The sequence below is a fragment of the Leptodactylus fuscus genome, chromosome 5 (assembly GCF_031893055.1).
Source record: "Leptodactylus fuscus isolate aLepFus1 chromosome 5, aLepFus1.hap2, whole genome shotgun sequence".
Classification (NCBI taxonomy): domain Eukaryota; kingdom Metazoa; phylum Chordata; class Amphibia; order Anura; family Leptodactylidae; genus Leptodactylus; species Leptodactylus fuscus.
This window is the reverse complement of record NC_134269.1, coordinates 98353610-98377565: the sequence shown is the minus strand read 5'-3', so window position 1 is coordinate 98377565 and position 23956 is coordinate 98353610. Positions and strand designations below refer to the sequence as shown.

The 23956-nt window shown below is 40.8% G+C and overlaps 1 protein-coding gene across 1 annotated transcript in view; it reads left to right on the top strand.

Annotated features, from left to right (window-relative positions):
• The first annotated feature begins 6358 nt into the window (after positions 1 to 6358).
• PAX4 (paired box 4) overlaps positions 6359 to 23956 on the top strand; it is a 38697-nt gene continuing 21099 nt past the window's right edge. Inside the window, exons 1-5 of the mRNA XM_075275856.1 lie at positions 6359 to 6410; positions 8220 to 8350; positions 15491 to 15706; positions 19241 to 19319; positions 23244 to 23390. Coding sequence (XP_075131957.1) covers positions 6359 to 6410; positions 8220 to 8350; positions 15491 to 15706; positions 19241 to 19319; positions 23244 to 23390 — 625 coding nt within the window. The remainder of the gene's footprint in view (positions 6411 to 8219; positions 8351 to 15490; positions 15707 to 19240; positions 19320 to 23243; positions 23391 to 23956) is intronic.

The window sequence follows — 23956 nt, the reverse complement described above, 5'->3', positions numbered from 1 at the left end:
CCCAAACTGGGCTGGTTAGAGGCTCCCTCCACCATGAATTGGTCCAAACTGGGGTTTTTAGAGGCTCCCTCCACCATGAATTGGTCCAAACTTGGCTGTTTAGAGGCTCCCTCCACCATTAATTGGTCCAAACTGGGCTGGTTAGAGGCTCCCTCCACCATGAATTGGTCCAAACTGGGTTTTTTAGAGGCTCCCTCCACCATGAATTTGCCCAAACTGGGCTGTTTAGAGGCTCCCTCCACCATGAATTGGTCCAAACTGGGGTGGTTAGAGGCTCCCTCCACCATTAATTGGTCCAAACTGGGCTGGTTAGAGGCTCCCTCCACCATTAATTGGTCCAAACTGGGCTGGTTAGAGGCTCCCTCCACCATGAATTTGCCCAAACTGGGCTGGTTAGAGGCTCCCTCCACCATGAATTGGTCCAAACTGGGTTTTTTAGAGGCTCCCTCCACCATGAATTTGCCCAAACTGGGCTGGTTAGAGGCTCCCTCCACCATGAATTGGTCCAAACTGGGGTTTTTAGAGGCTCCCTCCACCATGAATTTGCCCAAACTGGGCTGTTTAGAGGCTCCCTCCACCATGAATTGGTCCAAACTGGGTTTTTTAGAGGCTCCCTCCACCATGAATTGGTCCAAACTGGGCTGGTTAGAGGCTCCCTCCACCATGAATTGGTCCAAACTGGGGTGGTTAGAGGCTCCCTCCACCATTAATTGGTCCAAACTGGGCTGGTTAGAGGCTCCCTCCACCATTAATTGGTCCAAACTGGGCTGGTTAGAGGCTCCCTCCACCATGAATTTGCCCAAACTGGGCTGTTTAGAGGCTCCCTCCACCATGAATTTGCCCAAACTGGGCTGGTTAGAGGCTCCCTCCACCATGAATTGGTCCAAACTGGGGTTTTTAGAGGCTCCCTCCACCATGAATTGGTCCAAACTTGGCTGTTTAGAGGCTCCCTCCACCATTAATTGGTCCAAACTGGGCTGGTTAGAGGCTCCCTCCACCATGAATTGGTCCAAACTGGGTTTTTTAGAGGCTCCCTCCACCATGAATTTGCCCAAACTGGGCTGTTTAGAGGCTCCCTCCACCATGAATTGGTCCAAACTGGGGTGGTTAGAGGCTCCCTCCACCATTAATTGGTCCAAACTGGGCTGGTTAGAGGCTCCCTCCACCATTAATTGGTCCAAACTGGGCTGGTTAGAGGCTCCCTCCACCATGAATTTGCCCAAACTGGGCTGGTTAGAGGCTCCCTCCACCATGAATTGGTCCAAACTGGGTTTTTTAGAGGCTCCCTCCACCATGAATTTGCCCAAACTGGGCTGGTTAGAGGCTCCCTCCACCATGAATTGGTCCAAACTGGGGTTTTTAGAGGCTCCCTCCACCATGAATTTGCCCAAACTCTGCTGGTTAGAGGCTCAATCCACCCTGATTTTCAAAACAAATGTTGGTGCCAACCTCAACTTACTACAAGGGCCAAATTCACTGCTGGTGACAAGCTCTCCTCACTGCAAGTGCCAAATACACATGTTTCAAGGTGTTTTCCTACTGTCAGAGAGGTGGTATTGAGTGTGTAAAGTGTGTAGTTGTTAGGCTGTGATGTTGGGGTAATAGAGGGTCTTTGGTGTGTTAGATGCCCCCAGACATGCTTCCCCTGCTGTCCCAGTGTCATTCCAGAGGTGTTGGCATCATTTCCTGGGGTGTCATAGTGGACTTGGTGACCCTCCAGACACGGATTTGGGTTTCCCCCTTAACGAGTATCTGTTCCCCATAGACTATAATGGGGTTCGAAACCCGTTCGAACACACGAACATTGAGCGGCTGTTCGAATCGAATTTCGAACCTCGAACATTTTAGTGTTCGCTCATCTCTAGACTTCAGCTTAAAACCAAAATTGTATCACTACCTATAGGAAAGTCTATTAAATCAGCCTGTACCTGCTTCCATAATTAAAAGATCAATTTGGATAACTAAAATATATCACTATGTACAGTAGCGTAATATAAAGGTAACATCTCTAACATAAATGTCATGGCATATCATTTAGACATCCGTCAATCTAAAGAACCCAGTTCCCAACAGAACATTGGCCTCTTCTTTGCTAGGAATGCAACTGAATACTCTTTTTTTTTTGGGATGGGTACAGCCACTTTCAAGCATACTATAACAGATTTGTTATAGAAAACCATGTCTTATATATAGCTTTTTTTTTTTTTTTTTTTTTTTTTTAAAGTTCATGATGTGCTTATTATATAGTGGTCTTACTTCCACATTGTTCAGGTGATTTCTACTATTGCAATGTAATGTGGATATTTATGACAGGTTTGCAGACACATCTGTGAAGGCTTTTTCTATTGTGTCTGAGCTCATGCAAAGGTTAGATATACCTATGCAAAGTATTGGAGTCAAGAACTCGGTCTTATTCCACATATAATTTACACATTTTTGCAGGCACCATGCATACCTCTTCTTTTCAATGTGTTTATTCTGTTGATTGTTTTTGCGGCTTGTGGGTCTGCATTAAACAATGAAAGAATGTCTTTTTTTCACTGATGTTGATCAATGAAAGTATAAGAGTCCATGAAAAAAAAAAACGGTTGACTTTCGTATGGCATCCATTTTTCACAGAACCGGAGATATATAAAGTATGGAAAATAAAACAAAAAACGTTAAAGTGAATTAACCATGGACGGCACACCACCAGCAAATGAGTGACAGAAGGAGAGACCAGCACACCTTTAATCCAATCAAAAAATTGAGCATTTACATGACTGGATCGAAGATGATCTGGACTGTCCACCTGTTGCTGTTTCATGTGCTGATTCTGCTGGTTTTGCACATGGAGAGCTGGATAGGAGTGGAGACACTCTATATAACACATTGGCGAATGAGTCCTTATGCATTTGTTGCCAATCTTTCTCTCAATATCAGTAGCTGTCAAAATGCTGACTTGCAAGATTCTTCATGCTATCTTTGAGAGTGAAAATGTTAAATGCTATTTTGCATCTCCAAAGCAGAAATGTTGCTGATGGTTACTAGAAATAATGACTCCCATGGCCCATTTTTCATCACTATTCTCTCATTGTTCCTTTGTACTTTTCTTCTTCTGGAAATTAAAATGCATTTGCCACACTTGGGTTTTTTTCTTCATCATTGTGTCTTTTGAAGCTTTGAATGCAGTGCGCATTCAGCTGAGCTGAGAGTCACTGACACTGTTCTTTAGTTAAAATTATGTGCCGAATGATGTTCTCTTGTTCTCTTCTCTTATGTAACATGATTAGGAACCTCTCAAAATAACAAGACAAGGTGTAAAAGGCTCTGTATCTAAAACGCCACATTGCCAGCATTAGTTTTCCATATGCAGCAGTTCATAATAAATATACCTAGAGTCCATTGTGGACTTGTGAAGGGCAGAGAACTGTTGCCCTATGGTGTGGAAAACAGAAAAACTGTTTACAGTGTTGCACGTTTCAAATAATGTTTTATTTTACTTATTAATTTTTTACATTTAATGAGTGAAAGAGGAAAGAATCAGAAGGTGATGTTACAATCTGCTCCTACAATTGTGCAGCAGAGACAGGGTTATTACAGGCTGGAAGAGAAGAGCTTATGAGAATGGATATTACCTAAGAGGATAAGATTTTGGAAGAATTTGTTGGGCAATGAGTCGCCAATGAAGGAGAGGAGAGATGGTAAAGGGACTAGAGAAGAAATAGACTTAGGATTTAGGGTTTGGGGGTTACAAGCTTGGAGGATGCATAGAGAAGGATGTTGCAGTAGTCTTGGCAGGATTACAATGACCCCACGTACACTCAAGGTTGTGAAAAAAGCAAGTTTAAGAAGTGTTCTTGGGGTGTTAAAGGCTGCAATGTGGGCACTGTATTGAAGGACTCCAAATCTGGCAAGCTTTTACTTATGAATTTGATCAAATTACTGATAAACTATTACTATATTAATTCTTATTCCATGTATTATTGAGAGAGTTCCCTTCAACTTAAGGCTGAGTTCACATGGAGTTTTTTGGTCATGAATTAGCCTCAAAATCAGACTCCAAAAATAGCCTCCCAATAGAGTTCTATTGGTAGACTTTTTTTGGAGGCTACTTTTGAGACGGATTCCTTACCAAATTCCTGACAAAAAAAAACTCTGTGTGAACTCAGCCTTACAGTATTAAGAACAAAAGTGATCCAATGAACAATTGCCCATCTGATTCCCTTAGTTCTATTCCACTTTTCTCTTACATTTCTAATGCCATTTATAAATTCATGAAACAAAGCTTATGGAAATTAAGACTCATAAAATAAATAATCTATATACTCTTGGTACTGTTTTCTGTGATTAACAAAGGGTCCTACAATTATGCAGCACTTGATGAAATATTAGAAAGGAGTAAAGAAGCCCCCAATTATAGCTAAATCCTGCACTTATGACATATACACATTGCATGACATTTTGTATACATTTCCATTTTCTAAGTATTTTATTGTATCTTTAGTATAAGCTAATAATAGGTTGATTCCTTTTCCGACTATTAAAGTATAAATGTCTCTAAGGAGCGCTACACTTTGGAGACTCCCTACTTGTTGGAAGGATTGATGATAAAATGGCCCCCAATATTAAGCCTTAATTTTTGTGGGAACCTGGCAATAAGTGTTTGATTTCTCTGTAGTGCTATAATAGGACACTGTCAGCATTATATAGTTTCAATTCACTTAAATATGTTTTGTCAATGCTTTTGTGGCAGCTCTCCACTCTGTCCAATACCTAAGGATCCTGAACAGGCACCCCTTCCCCCACACTTTATTAAATCGTAATTCAGAGTATACGAAAATGGATTTTCTGACCTAAACAACCTCTTTAAGAATAAATCTACTCTGAGTAGATTTTAATTGTATAAGGATATATTTTCCCTTAAGAATGCTTATGAGCTGACTGTCTATGTATAGCTAGAAAAAGTGTAGGGAAGTGCTTATTCATCATTGTGTGTCTTAGGAAAGACACATCCTTGGAATACTTCAGCCCGCAAGCATTGTAGCTTTGGTCTATGACAGATGGGCCATAGTAATTTACAGCTCAGAAATAAAGCCTTCACACAGACATATCGCAGAGAGCAAGGTTGCAAGTGTCTTGAAGTTTTATTTCGGTGCAAAACAATCAGTCAATGAAGTAAACTTGGAAATAAGGGTTACTGTTTTGATCTGTTTATTTTTGTGTTCCATAGTCAATCCCCAGTATATCATTATGATACATAAACATGTCAGTGGAGACAACCATGGGGACCGCAAAAATGAGCAAGTTTATAGAGGGATGGCAGTTACCTCGATGTAGTAGAGAGCTAAAACCAGGGATGTTGTGCGATGTAGGAGTAAGAAACAAATATAATCTACACTTCCAATGGGTGTACAGAAAGGAGCCCTTGGCATAGTTGCATTTTCAACATATTCTATGTCACTAGTAGAGTGACACTTGTTTTACAGGATCACCTAGATGTATGGTCCTGTTGTCAGATGCAGAAAGAAGTAGCTGTATCATTAACCTTAACAACCTAAACACTCCATTTTTTAACTTTTTTTCACCACATACCCAACCATTCCAGATAACGGATCCATGTAAAAGTGTAAAAGATCATCTGAAGAACCAATTAAATACTTATTTGTCAAGTTATTGCATGTGCAGCCGACAAATACAAACTGTATGTGGAGTTAAACAATGTGTTAATTCCACATACAATAGCGATAATCTGTTGTATTTACTAAGAACAGCCTTTCCGGTCTGGTTGGCCAGACTTTTAGCATTTCCTATTTACCCTTAATGTTCTATAGTCTATAAAATTACATTTTAAAGAAAACAAAACAACACTTTGGTAGGAAAGCAGGAGGACAAATGAGATGATGATCACATCTTCCATAAGGAGCTGAGAAGACTAAAACATTGTAACTGCCTTCTAGCACGTTGAACTGCCAAAAAGAGGTCGGGGCAGCTCAGCTAACACATAAAACAACATGGAGGTGCAGGAAGGAATACATTAGTATGGGAGATCACCGTGAAATAATTGATTATCTTATTAAACACCCAGGAAAAGGGCTATATACAGAATGAGGTGTTGAGAAGGAAACATCAGAATAAAGCATACAAGCGACATGGGGCAGTATAGCCAATAAGTAGCTGGAAACCACGGACTGGTTTTTGAGTACAGTGAGTCACATTTTGTATACTTTGAAATGAACTGCATTTAAAGATTTTTGATGGTAGACTATTGGGAATGGCAAGCTTCCTACTATTACTGCTCCAAGAAATAATTGCAATAACTTATCTGTAAGTCTTTATGATAAAGAATTAGAGATTACAGACCTCCTTATAAGATACAATGTTTGGATCATTCCTAAAAGCGCATCTTATTGGTTCATGCTGGGCCAGCTGTAAGTTGGGTAACCCCCTGTGCTGAATCTGCTTGTGATACCCCTCACCTATCATTAAAAAAAAAAGTCCTTAACAAGTCTTGTGGATTGAAGGACTTAGTGTCCATTTGCTGCTTATTGCATTGTTAGGCCACCCACACAAAGCCCTAAGGTGTCTAGATTTGCTGCAATAAGCAGATACTACTTCTAATAAACAGAACTTATTGTATGATAGATCTTTATTATGAGGGTTTTTCAGTTAATTTTTATTGATTACCAATCCTATATTTGGCAGAAATGTTATTGCTCCCAATCATTTCAATGGGAGGTTTGGGCAGAATCCACTTGAAGATTGAGCAGGATGCTTCTTTTTTCTGCTAGCTGATATTTTCAATCAGTGGAAACAAAGACACATCCACCTTCGATTGAAAAGAGTAAGAGGCAGATTTTTCATGGTGGGTTCTGCAAAAAAAAAAAATATATATGATATGTGAACCTACCCTAAGAATATTTTTGATCAGTGCCTTCTTGATGCCCATTTGTCATTTATGATATTTTAGCTTTGTCACAGAACATTAAAGGGGTATTTTAGGCAAATGGGCATCGAGGGGGCATTGAACGGAGAAGACACTAAAGGGGCAATAAGTGGTAAAAGGACACCAAGGTGGCACTGAATACTCATTGCCTATTTGCTATTTATTACCCTGTATAGATAAAGTCTAAGTCTATAGCTATTAGTGCCCTCATTCAATAACGTGAAGCGAACAGTCTTTGCCTGCCATAAGGAATCAGTGCTCCTAGCACAGCACAGTGATAGCTCCCCCATAAACAATAGTTCCCTACACACTGGATAATGGTGTTCTCATGTGTTGTAGTTCCCCCCAAATTATCCCCCCACCTTGGAAAATAGTGCAAACAGGACAATGTGCTACTGACAAATAAAAAATGAATGGGGGTGAATGATTTGTTTCTCCCTATACAGCAGTGATAGTCTGCTGCATGTAACCGAAACAGATGAGCAGGAACAGAACAGGAACTAATAATCCTGAGGAACATCCATTCACAATCATTGCTGCTTTGTTGGCCTGTGTAGAGGGGTCTTTAAAGGATTTGATCCACAGTCACAACTTATCTCTTCTCTCTCTCTCTCCCCCCCAACAACCCCCCCCCCCCCCCCCGCTCTCTCTCTATATATTTATATCAAGTTATGATTGTGGGAAACTTCTATTGAAAATTAAACCTCACTCACCTCCACTTGTCCTAGGAAACTAATATATCTAGGCTAGGTCTCTATATATGTAATATACTATAGTTTTCTTAACATTGAGATATTTATTATATACTGTATTTGAAACAGATAATTTTGCTTCTGATTTCAATTTTTTTTTAAATTATTAGTCCCAGTATAAAAGTAAAGGCTTTAACAATATAAACAAATGAATTTAAAGTTTAGGGTCGGTTCACATTTGGTATGTATTCCATCCGGTTAGAGTCTGAATGGAGACCCCCCCGGACAGAATACAATCGCAATTGCAAATGATGTGCAGTTAAAGCACACGGACCCCATAGACTATAATGGGGTCCGTGTGCTTGCCACGCACTGTCCGTACAAATGATTCATGCGGGCAGTGCGCGGCAAGCACACGGACCCCATTATAGTCTATGGGATCCTTGTACTTTAACTGCACAGCGCTTGCAGTTGCGTTGGTATTCTGTTCGGGGGCCCTCATGCAGACTCCCTCGGATGCAATCCAAATGTTAATGTGAACCAGGGGTCACAGAAACTGACTTTTTCTATTTAGTCTCATTTCTCCACAATATATTTTTCAGGTGTGAGCAGTGTGAACCAGCTAGGTGGGGTTTTTGTGAATGGCCGCCCTCTCCCAACATGTAAAAGGAGAAAGATCATTGAACTGGCCACAAGTGGAGTAAGAGCTTGTGAAATCTCCAGGATCTTGCAGGTGTGGTTATATTTGTCTATTTTTTTTTTTCATTATATACCTTATTGCGCGTTATAAGTAGTCACTTAAGGTGAGTTCACATATTAGACATTAGGCGGGAAAAATGGCAATTTCAGCTGACGATTGGTTATAAAAAAAAAAAAAAAAACACTGCGAATACCATTTGTAGCGGCTGATGGCAGATCATTGTCTTGATAAAAAAATTTCAAAAGTGTTGTAAATTTATGTCTGTTGATTGTACAAAAGTAAGAACTCACTGCTGATGTTCTGGGGTTAACCCCTTATAGTTTATTTACACTGCCAACATGTCTATGGGTATGTATTAATATTGGACCTATGACATTTACTGTTGTACCTCCTATCTATTTTTTATTAGGATACTTTTCATTATAGGTTTATCATACTTTAGATGTGGGGACTTTGTCATATGTGATATAATCTTTTTGGGGTCAATATTTTGCACCTTGTTTATTCTACATGTGCGCATTTTGTCAGTGCAGTGTATATATTTATTCCTTCTTATGAGGATTGGATTAATAAAGATTATATGCCATATATGGGGATGTTTTCTCGGGTTCATCAGTAGTGAGAGGGGTACGGTTCTGTCGGACTGTTTTTATACAGTCGGACCCCTCTGTGTTGCCCTCCATTGTATGTTATATGTTTTGTATGTGTTTTATTACTATTTTTCAATAAATATATATTTTTATTTATTTTTTTGTAATCCTCAAATTTTTGTTGTGATCCTCAATTAATATTACCTTATGGGTCAACACACGAGAAAGAATTCACCCAAGTATACAGTATTTTACATTTATTAGTTCCAGTCTAGAAATGGTTCTGTGTAATATACTGATTGGATACTGTGTGATATAATGAAACATAAAATACATGATTTTAGCACTTTCATCATTATCTGGGGATTTACAGAGATTGTACAGGACTACTATCTACATTAGACACTTTAAACTTTTTTCTTTTAACAGACAATTTTTTTCTGTGCAAATTTCAGTGATCTGCTCAAAGCGCACTGTGTATGGTTATGTTATGTGCATTTCCTTCCATATTCTGTTTTTCTGATCTTCTCTTTTTTTTTCTGGTGTATTGTGTTTTTTGTGTATAGTTTCACAATTTAATTTGTTTCTTTTGTTTCTGTGTTCAGATTTGTTTGGTCACTGCACTGTTGTTTTAGATTGGCTGTTTGTTCGGTTGACAGTTTGTAATGAGCCTGAGGTCTTGCATGTGACCATGTTGCTATAATAAGTTACTATGGATTGTTATTGTTTTCTTGCCAATTGTTAAAAATTGATTAAAGATAATAATAATAATAATAGTTAAAAGATGAATAAAGCCAATTCTTTTAGACTTCCCTTAGCTTTTCTCTAGGCTTCGAAAGGTATCTGCCATCACCCTGCATTTGTCACACTTACTCATGTCACAAGAATCTACTAATTAGTGGATCATATGAGATGGAGACACTAATTAGCATATGACAGACCATGATTCTATCAACGGCAAAACTGTCAGATACTTATGAGAAGTGTAAAGGAATTCCTAGAAGAGCAATTTCCCAGTAACTCCTGGTGAACCTTGGGAGGGATACAACAAGACAGTGAGCCCTAAGCTGAACCCTCCCCTCTTCCTGCATACTTGTCTCACTGCCCTAGGCAACAGAGGACAACTGGACAACAGTCCCTACTTATAAATAAGTGATGACACAGAACGCAGACAAGACAAACAGCAAAAAGGGAGGTCAGTGTTATGGTCAGCAGGGTTTATTTAAAAAAAACAAAAAAAACTAAACCCTATGGAGCCCTCTGGGCTACTGACTGCTAACACCTAAGTGTGAATACTGTCTGACAGTTGAAGTCACTGCCAGCTAAATTAAATCAGCAGGTGTACTCTGTTACCATTCACAGAGCCCTGTGCAGTCAGAGCAGCCGCACAAATAAACTAACTGGCTAGCCAGCACTCCTGGACTAGCCAGAGACCAACAAACCCTGTGTGCTTCTAGTTCCACCCAACCCCCCAAAACAACTACAGCCAGCAACCTGTCAGTGTGAATACTGACTGACACAGCAAAGGCCTAATGAGCTTTCACACAACTCACCCACACAAGGCAGCATGCTTCCCAACTACCAATGGCATTGCTGTCTCTGGGGAATTTACTAGCTAGGGCCACTAAATATTTTACAGGCTGGAACCCAAGCACCACACACACATCAATTCAGGTTATCAGATTTGGTTTGAGATTTGATCTTAGAGCGCCGGGCGTCCAGACCAGCTGCCTTATATAGGTAAGGGGTGGTCACCAGCAAATAGCCCAGCTGCCCAGTCCAACCTTCCATTGGTCGACACACCAGTCCATCAAAGACTCGACCACACCCGGCTGTTGCAAGGCAGGTTAACCCCTGCAACCCTGGACTGTACAGAAGAACAGGTAGCAATGCCCATCTCATGGCCGCAGCTTCTGCACAATCCTAACAGTCAACTAGCTAAGGTGTCAATACCAGTTGAGCAGTGCAGTATAGTGTCAAAATCCAAGAGAATAGTCACAAGTAAAGCCAGAGGTCAGAAATATGTATAGAGATAACAAGCAGAGAAAACCAGTATGCACAAAAGGCAATAGCAAGTGCCAAAGTGAATGTGAATAAACAATAAATAGGAAGGAAGAACCTGGCCTAGACTTGATAGGAAGATAAGGCTAAGTTTAACTTTTAGAGGAGCAAAGGGAAACCAAGGTGAAGGAGATGGGTGTGGTGGAAAATCAATTACAGAGGTGAGGGAATAGGACAGTGTTCAGACAATAGAAGAAGAACCCAAAGAAAGCAATCACAGCCAAACAAGCGTCTTGTGCCCCAGCATGCCAGAGGATGGTGCCGAAGCCTGGATGGGCAAGGATGTCACAAGATGACAGAGAAAAAACATTGGAGATATTGCTCCAGAGTTTGTTTTTATGTTTCTTATTGCATATTCATTGATTTTTGGCTAAAAAGCAATGGATAGGTAAATTTTAATTCTTAAGCTTGGCAGAAAAGCAGTTTGAAAAGCACATAGGTGACTCTTTAAGAGAATAAAATTAACCATCTTAGTCAACAACTGCAAAAATCAATTAATCTTATAAACAGTTCTATGATACAATCCATAGAGATTTAGCTCAGAATTTCAATGCAACTGGTAGAGCTTAGAGAAGTACAAATGGAGTGGAATGGGAAGACTAGTATCAGGTACAGGCTAAACATGACTTAATGAATCTCAAATCTACATCTAAGGATAAATGTGGGCAAAGTTCTATAATCTTCCTAATTCTTCTATGTCTAGCAAGGAAGGAGTTATGCATTTGAGTGATGACCGCTTTTTTCAGATTTCCAGGGACTACAATTTGGTTTTGGAAAACCATTAAGGTTATCCTTAGATTAATAACAATCTATATTACCTATTGTAGCAAGGGATTGTAAGGATTGTAATCCCCTGAGATGAGTTACACACATGGATAAAATTGTTGGTAATCCCTTGTTTAATGAAAGAAAAACTCACAGTGGTCACAGAAATAACTTGAATCTGATAAAAGTAATAATAAATAAGATTTCTATGAAAATGAACAAATGAAAGTCAGACATTGCTTTTCAACCATGCTTCAACAGAATTGAAAAAAAAAAAACAAAAAAAAAACAACTCATGAGACAGGCCTGGACAGAAATGATGGTTTCCCTGAAAATAATGTGGCCAAAGGGACATGTTAAATCTTGGTGTGTCCACTAATTGGCATCATATGTGTCTACAATCTTGTAATCAGTCAGTGGGCCTGTATATAGGGCTACAGATACTCACTGTGCTGTTTGCTGACACGGTGTGTACCACACTCAACATCGACCAGAGGAAGCGAAGGAAAGAGTTGTCTCAGGAGCTTAGAAAGAAAATTCTAGACATGCATGTTAAAGGTTATAAGACCATCTCCAAGCAGCTTGATGTTCCTGTGACTACAGTTGCACATATTATTCAGAAATTTAAGATCCATAGGAATGTAGCCAACCTCCTTGGACGTGACCTCAGGAGGAAAATTGATGACAAATCAAAGAGACGGATAATACAATTGGTAACAAAGGAGTCCAGAAAAACTTCTAAAGAGATTAAAGGTGAACCTCAAGCTCAAGGAATATCAGGGTCAGATTGCACCGTCCGTCATTGTTTGAGCCAAAGTGGACTTTATGGGAGACGATCAAGGAGGACACCATTGTTGAAAACAAATTATAAAAAAAACATACTGGAATTTGCCAAACTACAGTCTTGGGAATGTTCTGCCACAGATATTTTGGGATTTCACAATTCCTGGGCTTTTCAACATAGCTGAATAGATTCACCTGCAAGCTCATTAAGCCAAAAATCCATGTATGAAAAACTATACCCCTTGAGTCAATAGCTTGTAAAGCCTACATTACCAGCAGTAAGTTGAAGTAATTGTCATCTATATGACTATCTGTTTCTCACAGAGTTTTGCAGAAACTTTGGAAATAGATTAATTTTTCTAAGGACCAGATGTTTTTATTGTGTCCAGACATGAAAAAGCATAGACTCTAAAGTGGGTATTTAATATGGTATATATCGTAGTATGTACGCATGTCGACAAAATTGTTGATACCCCACATTTAATGAAAGAAAAACCAACAATGATCACTGAAATAACTTGAATCAAGGGGCAACACGGTGGCTCAGTGGTTAGCACTGCAGCCTTGCAGTGCTGGAGTCCTGGGTTCAAATCCCGCCAGGAATAACATCTGCAAAGAGTTTGTATGTTCTCCCCGTGTTTGTATGGATTTCCTCCCATTCTACAAAGACATACTAATAGTTAACAAAAAAAATGTACATTGTGATCTCTATATGGGGCTCACAATCTACATAAAAAAAGAAATAACTTGAATCTGACAAAAACAATGAATAAAATTAAAAAAAAAATAAAACTCATGAAACAGGCCTGGACAGAAATGATTCCGGTAATTTAATATTTTGTTGCACAACCTTCTGAGGCAATCGCTACAATCAAACGATTCCTGTAACTGTCAATGAGACTTCTGCACCTCTCAACAGGTATTTTGGCCCACTCTGCATGAGCAAACTGCTATAGTTGTCTCAGGTTTGAAGGGCGGCCTTTTCCAGACAGCATGTTTCAGCTCCTACCAAAGATGCTCAATAGGATTTAGGTCAGGGCTCATAGAAGACCACTTCAGAATAGTCCAATGTTTTCCTCTTAGCCATTCTTGGGTGTTTTTAGCTGTATGTTTTGGGTCATTATCCTGTTGTAAGACCCATAACCTGCGACTGAGACAAAGCTTTCTGACACTGGGCAGCACATTTCTCTCTAGAATCCCTTGATAGTCTTGAGATTTCATTGTACCCTACACAGATTCAAGACACCCTATGGCAGATGCAGCAAAGTAGCCCCAGAGCATAACAGAGTCTCCTCCATGTTTCACAGGAGGGACAGTGTTCTTTTGAAGATACGCTTCATTTTTCAATCTATCAACTTAGAACTGATGTGCCTTGCCAAAAAGTTTGATTTTTGTCTCATCTGTTCATAGGACATTCTCCCAGAAGCTTTGTGGCTTGTCAACAATTTTTATTTACTATTACTTTTGTCAGATTCAAGTTATTTTGGTGACCATTGTGGGTTTTTCTTTCATTAAACGAGGGGTACCAACAATTTTGCCCACGTGTATATGTGTTACCGGCAATTTATGAAAAGTAGGCATTCTATAGAATGCCGAGCGTTTTTAGGCAATGTATGAAATGTGAGAATCATTACATACTTTCCCTAGGCATTGTATAGAATGGCAAATGCTATTTAGGCAAAGTGTGAAAACCAAAAATGGAATGTGAGTACCTTTCTGCTGGTGTTTTTTTCTGGCAAGAAGGTTCACAAAGTCGGTTGTACAGTTCAATATGATGCTGTGTAAGGGTGCATTCACACTGAGTAAACGCTAGCTTATTTTGTAGAGTAAAATTACACTTGTAAATTTTGCTATCCCATTGACTTCAATGATATTTTTTTACAAGTGTAAAAATACGCCTGTAAAAAATACGCCTGTAAAAAATACGCCTGTAAAAATACGCCTGTAAAATGTCATTGAAGTCAATGGGATAGCAAAATTTACAAGTGTAATTTTACTCTACAAAATAAGCTAGCGTTTACTCAGTGTGAATGCACCCTAACAGTGTTTTGTATTTAGTTGAAAGTTCTTTCAACATTCTCTCATCACGTCTTCCTCCTCCTCTGTGTCCAATATCATGACATGTAATGTCTTTGTATTCGGTTGAAAGTTCTTTCAACATTCTATCACGTCCTCTGTGTCCAATAGCCAAATGAGCTTCATGAAGTATGTGAAATAACTCGGAGTCCGTGACATAATACTGGATAGTACTGACGCCTTCTTGAACAGGATAAATGAATTTACTTTTGTTTCCTACAATCATCACATCATAGCGATTCAGCAACCAATAGTCCCAGGGTTCCTTCTTAGTAGTCATTTTGGCTTTTTGGACATCATTCATTAACTTCTGGTAAGTAGTTTTGCTTAAGAAAATACTGTTTTTGGCAGAATTCACTCAAATTTTTGACAGTTCATTGTCGAATCGTTGTTTCATGTCCTTCTCTAACACTACAGCTTGCTCCTCTTCTCCCATTTTCATGGACACTCATGAACAACAAACTAATTCTAAGCCTGAGGCGACCGCCGTGTTATCGCGCGGGGTCAAAGTCTTTCTCTAAGCCTGAGGCAGTGACTGTTGTGGGGTTCAAAGTCATGTGCCTTGCTGGAACGAGGCACGATCGGAGATGCTATTTCATACTTTACTGCTTTCTCATTTGGCATTCTATAGAGTGTCTAGGCAATGAGCAGACACCAACAGTAGTGTGAACCCAACCTTATATTAAGCAAAAGATTATATTCACAGATGCCTTTTCCTACCCGTTTTAAACAATTTCTAAATATTAATATGCCATGGTCTAATAATGCAGAATATCTGATAATCAGGTACATACAGTATCATCTTCTACTAAAGCTGAATTATAGGAATGTTATTTTAATCTGTTATATTACATTCTATAGATATTTGTGTTTTCTTCAGCTTTTTTGCAAATTGCAGGTATCCAATGGATGTGTCAGCAAAATTCTGGGACGCTATTACCAGACTGGCTTTGTAGAGCCTAAAGCAATGGGAGGAAGCAAGCCAAGACTAGCTACCCCAAAAGTGGTAGAAAAGATTGCTCAACTTAAGTGGGAGCATCCATCTATTTTTGCTTGGGAAATTCGAGAGAGATTGCTTAGTGACAGGATCTGTCCTGAAGACAAAATTCCAAGTGTAAGTACAAGCAACAATTTACAAATAAAATACATTGGGGCAAATTTATCAATACTGTCTATTTTTGCACTTTCTTAAACTATGAATCTTTGTGCATCCCAGTATACATTACTGGGGCCCCAGGAGGGAAGAAGCAGAGCTGGAAGCGGTAAGTAAGACCGCGGATCCATGGCAAGAGTATTTGTTGAACCCCAACGAATACTGATATTATTATACTCAGGGGTCTCTACAGACCCCAAAGTATAATGATTGGAGGTCCATGGGAGGTGAGCAAACATAAAAACCTGTGTTACTCACCTCTCCTGCACCCCAGTGTAACTCCCTGCTGTCTTTGGGCTTCTGTAGTGACGTCACAGATGTCACATGGGTAGGGCCGGCAACGTGATGCATAATGACGCCGGTGTAACCCATGTCTGTGACGTCATTAAAGAGGACCAAAAACGGCAGGAAATCGCACTGGGGTACAGAAGAGGTGATTACCAATGGTTCTTTTGTTTATAACCTCCCCTGGGCCTCCAATTATTATACTCTAGAGTCTCAAAAGACCCCAGAGTATAATAATAGTTTGTGAGTGGTGTACCCCCCAAAATTTTGGGTTCTTCTGAACCCGAAATTTTTTGCAATATTTGCAGCAAAAACCATGGAACACACTACTATGTAGAGGGGCTACTATAGAACATTATACTGTGTGCAGGAGACACTATCTGGGCACAGAGACTATCAAACTTTTCTCAGGGGTGTAAACCCTGAAGTGTGTCTCAGTACCAGTAAAACTACATGTTGCTATTGGAACAACAAGGGGGAATGCATTTTGTAAACATTTAAGGCTAAGTTCACATCTGCATTAGAGGCCCAGTTAGAAGTCACTGTCACAGAATCTATTAAGAATTATGGACCTTAAGAAATGCACAAAGAAGTTTTTTTGTCTGGCGCCATGGGAAAAAAAAAACCTAAAAAAAAAAGAAAAAAAAGCCAAACTGCAGTTTTTTCACTTTCCATAAAAATTTGAATAAAAAGTGATCAAAACATCAGACATTCCCCAAAATGGTATAAATAAAAACTGCATCTGGCCCCAAACTCAGGAATATTTTTTAAAAAGTTTTTCTCTAATTATTTTCCAGCTTTTTAGTACATCATACAGAATATTAAATGGTACCATTACTAAGTACAATTTGTCACCCCCATAAATTAAATCCTCAAATGCCTTTGTCAATAGAAAAATAAGAGTTACGGCTTTTGGAAAAAAAATAAATGAAAATGGCTGTGGCGGAATGGGGTTAAACATCCAAGGTTTCTGTTCTGCTGCTCTAGGAAGGCAAAGCCAAAGAAATATACGCGTATGCATTAAAGTTAAACCTGAGCAGTCAAACCAAATAAAATAATTCATTTTTAGGATGAAGCTATTTGGTCCCAATATGTAGTGTCTGATTGACGCAATTGTGATGTACTTATTAGAGATGAGCGAACAGTGTTCTATCGAACACATGTTCGATCGGATATCAGGGTGTTCGCCATGTTCGAATCGAATCGAACACCACGTGGTAAAGTGCGCCAAAATTCGATTCCCCTCCCACCTTCCCTGGCGCCTTTTTTGCACCAATAACAGCGCAGGGGAGGTGGGACAGGAACTACGACACTGGGGGCATTGAAAAAAATTGGAAAAAGTCATTGGCTGCCGAAATCAGGTGACCTCCATTTTAGACGAATAGTGGATTTCAAATCCGGGTCATATGAGAATGTGAACTTTGTGACTATGAGACAGGGATAGCTGTACAGGCAGGGATAGCTAGGGATAACCTTTATTTAGGGGGGAATGTTATTAAAAATAACTTTTTGGGGCTCTATCGGGTGTGTAATTGTGATTTTTGTGAGATAAACTTTTTCCCATAGGGATGCATTGGCCAGCGCTGATTGGCCGAATTCCGTACTCTGGCCAATCAGTGCTGGCCAATGCATTCTATTAGCTTGATGAAGCAGAGTGTGCACAAGGGTTCAAGCGCACCCTCGGCTCTGATGTAGCAGAGCTGAGGCTGCACAAGGGTTCAAGCGCACCCTCGGCTCTGATGTAGGAGAGCCGAGGGTGCACTTGAACCCTTGTGCACCCTCGGCTCTGCTACATCAGAGCCGAGGGTGCGCTTGAACCCTTGTGCACACTCTGCTTCATCAAGCTAATAGAATGCATTGGCCAGCGCTGATTGGCCAATGCATTCTATTAGCCCGATGAAGTAGAGCTGAATGTGTGTGCTAAGCACACACATTCAGCTCTACTTCATCGGGCTAATAGAATGCATTGGCCAGCGCTGATTGGCCAGAGTACGGAATTCGGCCAATCAGCGCTGGCTCTGCTGGAGGAGGCGGAGTCTAAGATCGCTCCACACCAGTCTCCATTCAGGTCCGACCTTAGACTCCGCCTCCTCCAGCAGAGCCAGTGCTGATTGGCCGAATTCCGTACTCTGGCCAATCAGCACTGGCTAATGCATTGTATTGGCGTGATGAAGCAGTGCTGAATGTGTGTGCTTAACACACACATTCAGCTCTACTTCATCGGGCTAATAGAATGCATTGGCCAATCAGCGCTGGCCAATGCATTCTATTAGCGTGAACTGAGTTTGCACAGGGGTTCTAGTGCACCCTCGGCTCTGCTACATCAGATTGCTACATCTGATGTAGCAGTGCCGAGTGTGCATCAGATGTGTAGTTGAGCAAAACTGACTCAGCACTGCTAAGTCTCTGCATTCGCATAGGAATGCATTGGCCAGCCTTCGGCCAATCAGCGCTGGCTCTGCCGGAGGAGGCGGAGTCTAAGGTCGGACCTGAATGGAGACTGGTGTGGAGCGATCTTAGACTCCGCCTCCTCCAGCAGAGCCAGCACTGATTGGTCGAGTTCCGTACTCTGGCCAATCAGCACTGGCCAATGCATTTCTATGGGGAAAAGTTAGCTTGCGAAAATCGCAAACTGACAGGGATTTCCATGAAATAAAGTGACTTTTATGCCCCCAGACATGCTTCCCCTGCTGTCCCAGTGTCATTCCAGGGTGTTGGTATCATTTCCTGGGGTGTCATAGTGGACTTGGTGACCCTCCAGACACGAATTTGGGTTTCCCCCTTAACGAGTTTATGTTCCCCATAGACTATAATGGGGTTCGAAACCCATTCGAACACTCGAACAGTGAGCGGCTGTTCGAATCGAATTTCGAACCTCGAACATTTTAGTGTTCGCTCATCTCTAGTACTTATTGAGCTCTCAACAGTGTGACTGGAATCACAAAAATCCTTAATATGTTTGTGAATTGCATTATGAAGATAATCTCTTATGATTGCAAAGTAGTCATCTTAATCATGTTTCATTTTGACGGCCTGAATCAAATACAAGCACAGTTCTAATCATATTCCATGATGAAGCCCAATGACATCCGACTTTCACAAGTATCCTTAGTAACAAGTCAATAACAGTAAGTAATAATTGCTTGCACTGGCTTGCCTGTCACATCTTCATATTATTGGTAATGTGTCGCTAAAATTCTGTTTTTCAAGGTATCATCAATAAATAGGGTTTTAAGAAATCTACCATTGACCTTGAACTTTTCTTCATCTTTGGAGTCATCCAGTACAGGTAAGTTTGTTTTTGAATTTGCAGCCAGACGTGAGAAGTTAGAGGGGGCATTTACACTACCATTGGTGTCCGCTCAGTAGTGTCCGGGGCTATTGTCCGTATAAGATTTTAGCAATGGACACTGCCTGGTCCATTTGCAACTTCGATTCATTTCAATGGGATTTTATCTTGTGTCCTTTAGTGTCCGTTTGTGTCCTTTAGTGTCCGTTTACAGCCATGTCCATTTTTTCAAACGGACAAAAATATCCTGCATGCGGGACTTCTCTGTCCGTTTGAAAAAAAAAAACAGACCGCAATTGTCTGTTACTTTTTTAACATTGAGGTCTATGGGCAACGGACATATAACAGACAGTAAGGGGGCGTTCTCACTACCGTCGGTGTCCGCTGCTAATGTCCATTCAAAATCTTGTGCGGACATTAGCATCGAACACTATCAGTGTCCGTGACATTTTGCATTGATTTAAATGGACATCGGGTGCGTTCTTTTACATTCCATGTCTGTCCTTAACTGTCCGTTTCCAAAGATGTCCGACTTTTCAAGTTGATAGAAAAAACCTACATGTTGGGATTTGCTGTCCACTTGAAAAGTTGGACATCTTTGGGAACGGACAGTTAAGGACACCCACGGACAGTAAAAGGACGCACCCGATCTCCATTTAAATCAATGCAAAATGTCACGGACACAGCTAGTTTCCGCTGCTAATGTCCGCAAAAGATTTTGAACGGACATTAGCAGCGGACACTAGCTGTGTCTGACAGTAGTGTGAACACCCTCTAACTGATAGCCATCAGTTACTGTCCGTTATTTTGTGTCCGTTTATTTTCTGTGCATGCTCAGAAAACATAAACAGAAAAAAAATGGACAGTATAAAAAAACGGACACTAACTGTTGCTAACTGATACTAATGTGTCTGTTAAAAAAACGGACACATTAACATCAGTTAGCATCAGTTAGTGTCAGTTAATGTCTGTTATGATAGGTGTCCGGTTTTTTTTGTTTGTTTTTTTTGTTTGTTTTAAACAGAGACCTTCATAATGGCATCCAACGGTAGTGTGAACCCTGCCTTAACAAATCACACGTTGCAGGACTGGAATAGTGCGGAAATGAAAATGCAGCATGTCAAATTACATTACAGACTTTTACCATGGATTTCCCCCTTTACAATGTTAATGTTATGTAATATCTCATTGCTATAGTATTAAAGGAAGTTTGTCAGCAGGAAATATTGGCATCAGTTTAATGATACTGTGTTTCCCCGAAAATAAGGCAGTGTCTTATATTAGTTTTTGCTCCTAAAGATGTGCTAGGTCTTATTTCCAGGAGATGGCTTATTTTTCTTTGAAGAAGAATTTACATTCACACATCCAAAAACAAAAGAGCCCGGAAACTGTCAGCGAAACTGTCGGGATCTCCCTCTATATGCTTACTAGTTTAGGTTAAAGTTTGCCATATCAGTTTGTCCTAGCTCACCTGTGCATACAGGTACAGCGGGGACAGCGGTGGCAGGCCTCTCCCAGCTCACCTGTACATGCCACTGCTGGGATAGGATAGAGGCTTCTTGCAGCTCACCCAGGCACAATGGTCCTTGGAGACAGCAGCACCTGCAGTGCTCTCACCTTCATATTCGAAGGGCAGCAGATGCCTCTCACACAAGTCAAGACCTATCTAAATGATCTGCTAATGCTAATGTATGGCGTGGGGAGTGCTGTAGCAATGACTGCCACAAATTGTACAAGGTCTGATTTTCAGGGGTAACAGGGTAATACCTTGTAGCTCTGTTTCTACACTTTCTGAACAAGTCTTTATTATACCACACTGCAACTCCGTTTTCATGAAACAACTTGTACATTAGCTGAAAAGGGCTTTAGTTGCATTTCTTCTTTGTTCTCCACTTCTGATAACCACTGCAAACAAAATGTGACAAAGTTGCAGTGTCAACGGGGAGTGGTGGGGGTCACAGAACTGAAAGAGGACATGAAAGGGGACCTTTCATGTCCTCGGGCACATGCGGTGTAATACACTGTTAGAAAACCGACGGTGTGCTGAATTTCCTGTTATGTGCCCCTGCTGAAGAGCTATCGGTGCTATTACCATAGCTTTTCAGTGTCAGAAGGGCGTTCCTGACAGTTTGTGAGGAACGCCCCTCCTGACAGTAGAGTCCATAGCGCTGTACTGTCAGAGGGGGCGTTCCTTACCACCCAGCCATGATGCTGAGCGGTGAGGAACGCTCCCTCCTCCTCCAGACACTACTCGCCCATAGACTAGGACGGGGTGGTTTGGGGGGGTTCCTCACCGCTCAGCGTCATGGCTGGGTGGTAAGGAACAGTACAGCGCTATGGAATCTACTTTCAGGAGGCGCGTTCCTCACAGACTGTCAGGAACACCCTTCTGACACTGAAGAGCTACAGTAATGGCTTTCAACTGAGGACTGAGCAGCACACTTAACATTGAGCAGACCAATGCAGTAGATAAAACATTATTTTTGGAAAACAGCTGGATCTATGCATATATTCAATGATGTAGAATTGGAAGCAGGATCTTTATCTCTACTTTATTCTGCATAAACCTTGCAACATATTCCCCAAAGTAAATTGAAACAGAGCTTATTTATTTGAGGCATTTACAGTACTAAACTATAACGGCACATAGGCTGGCAGCATGAGGTAGCCTGCTGTAAGGCAGCAATTTTTTTTCTATCTTGAAGCAAGTGTGAAAGTATAATATGGGAGAAGAACATCATAAAGTGGCCATTTATTCATTTAAAACAAGGAGGGAAAGGTTTGTATGGATTTAGTCAACATAGAGATAGAGGGGTTGTAGGTGATGGTGATACGTGTGGTAGTTCACACCAATCAGCCCCCTCAAGGGAGAAAACGTAAGTAAACTGGGACTGGCAGGTAGAGTCCCATAGTGGTATCTGGCTGGCATTTGCACGAGTCCACAGGCTCCATCTACTAATGATTCCTCCCAGTCCTCAGAGGTGACTTGGATAACAAGTGACTCCATTGGCCCAGGAACCTTTTGAGAGAAGCTTAAAGGAAAAGAGCCACTATTGTTGGTAGATGTTGTGCTGAGGCACAAACAGTCTCAACATTGCACTCTTTCAGAATCTAGCCAACATCACGTGTATGACCATCCATAAACACTCCAGCCTTTGTGGTTTTTGTTCACAAAATCTTTTCACAGGCCTTAGGATGGCATTGATGAGGGGGTTACACTGGGGTAATGGTATACAGTCCCTGGGCACTCCCTGCTAATTATCTCCAGAGTGATGACGTTTCAGGATTTACCTGGTGTTAGATGGGAATGAAGGCAGAGCAGCCAAAGTGTGCTAATCTTTGGGCAGCATCATGTTTTCTTTCGTAGTTGCAGTTTTTGGCCGTCCCAAATGTTCATCGTCAACCAAGCTGGTACAGCCATGTTTAAATTCAGCTGCACAAAATTTGGCGGTTGTACATGATGGTGCAGAGTCCCCGTACACAGCGTCCAACTCGTCTTAAATTTGTGAAGGTGTATTGCCTTTCAAAAACAAACACCTAATGACAGCTCGATATTCGATTTTATCCATTTTCACAAAATCACTCACATCAACGACTGTCAAAGTACATTGCAACGCATGCGTGAACATATTCCCCAACTTTGGTTAATGAGTGTTGCCATTTACATGTGGAGGTCGGAACCTTTTCAGACTACCCTCGTACAAGGTCATTAGTTTGTTACCGATTTTCCTGCTGACAGACTCCCTTTAAGTTGTGCAGTGAACACTATAATGAGCTGACAGGTAGGAGAAAGTGACTATTCACTGGGTGAGGGAGTCTGGAGAGTTAACGTGTGTTTTGGAAATATATTTTAAATACACTGTTTCACCAAATTCTAACACTGAAATAAGTACAAATAAATATTTCACCGAGTTACTCTTGCAGGTTTTTTGGAGGTAACCAATGTGAAAATCCCATATGAGAATTCATATGAAAGTAACAGTGAGATTGCGTCCACCACAACAACACAAAGCCACAATCAACGCAGCAGAACCATTTTTTCTACTGAGCAAATGGGCACTCTAGAAAGAGGTGGGAGTCTCTTGGTCAAGTTAAAATAGAAAGCAAATATACTGCTCAAAAAATAAAGGGAACACTCAAATAACACATCCTAGATCTGAATGAATTAAATATTCTCATTAAATACTTTGTTCTGTACAAAGTTGGATGTGATGACAACAAAATCACACAAAAATCATCAATGGAAATTACATTTATTAACCAATGGAGGTCTGGATTTGGAGTTACCCCCAAAATTAAAGTGGAAAAACACACTACAAGCTGATCCAACTTTGATGTAATGTCCTTAAAACATGTCAAAATGAGGCTCAGTAGTGTGTGTGGCTTCCACGTGCCTGTATGACCTCCCTACAACACCTGGGTATGCTCCTGATGAGGTTGCGGATGGTCTCCTGAGGGATCTCCTCCCACACCTGGACTAAAGCATCTGACAACTCCTGGACAGTCTGTGGTGCAACATGATACGCTGGAGGTGCTACCAGGTGACAGGCCAGTAAACCAGGAGACGTGGAGGGGGCCGTAGGAGGGCAATAACCCAGCAGTAGGACCGCTACCTCCGCCTTTGTGCAAGTAGGAAC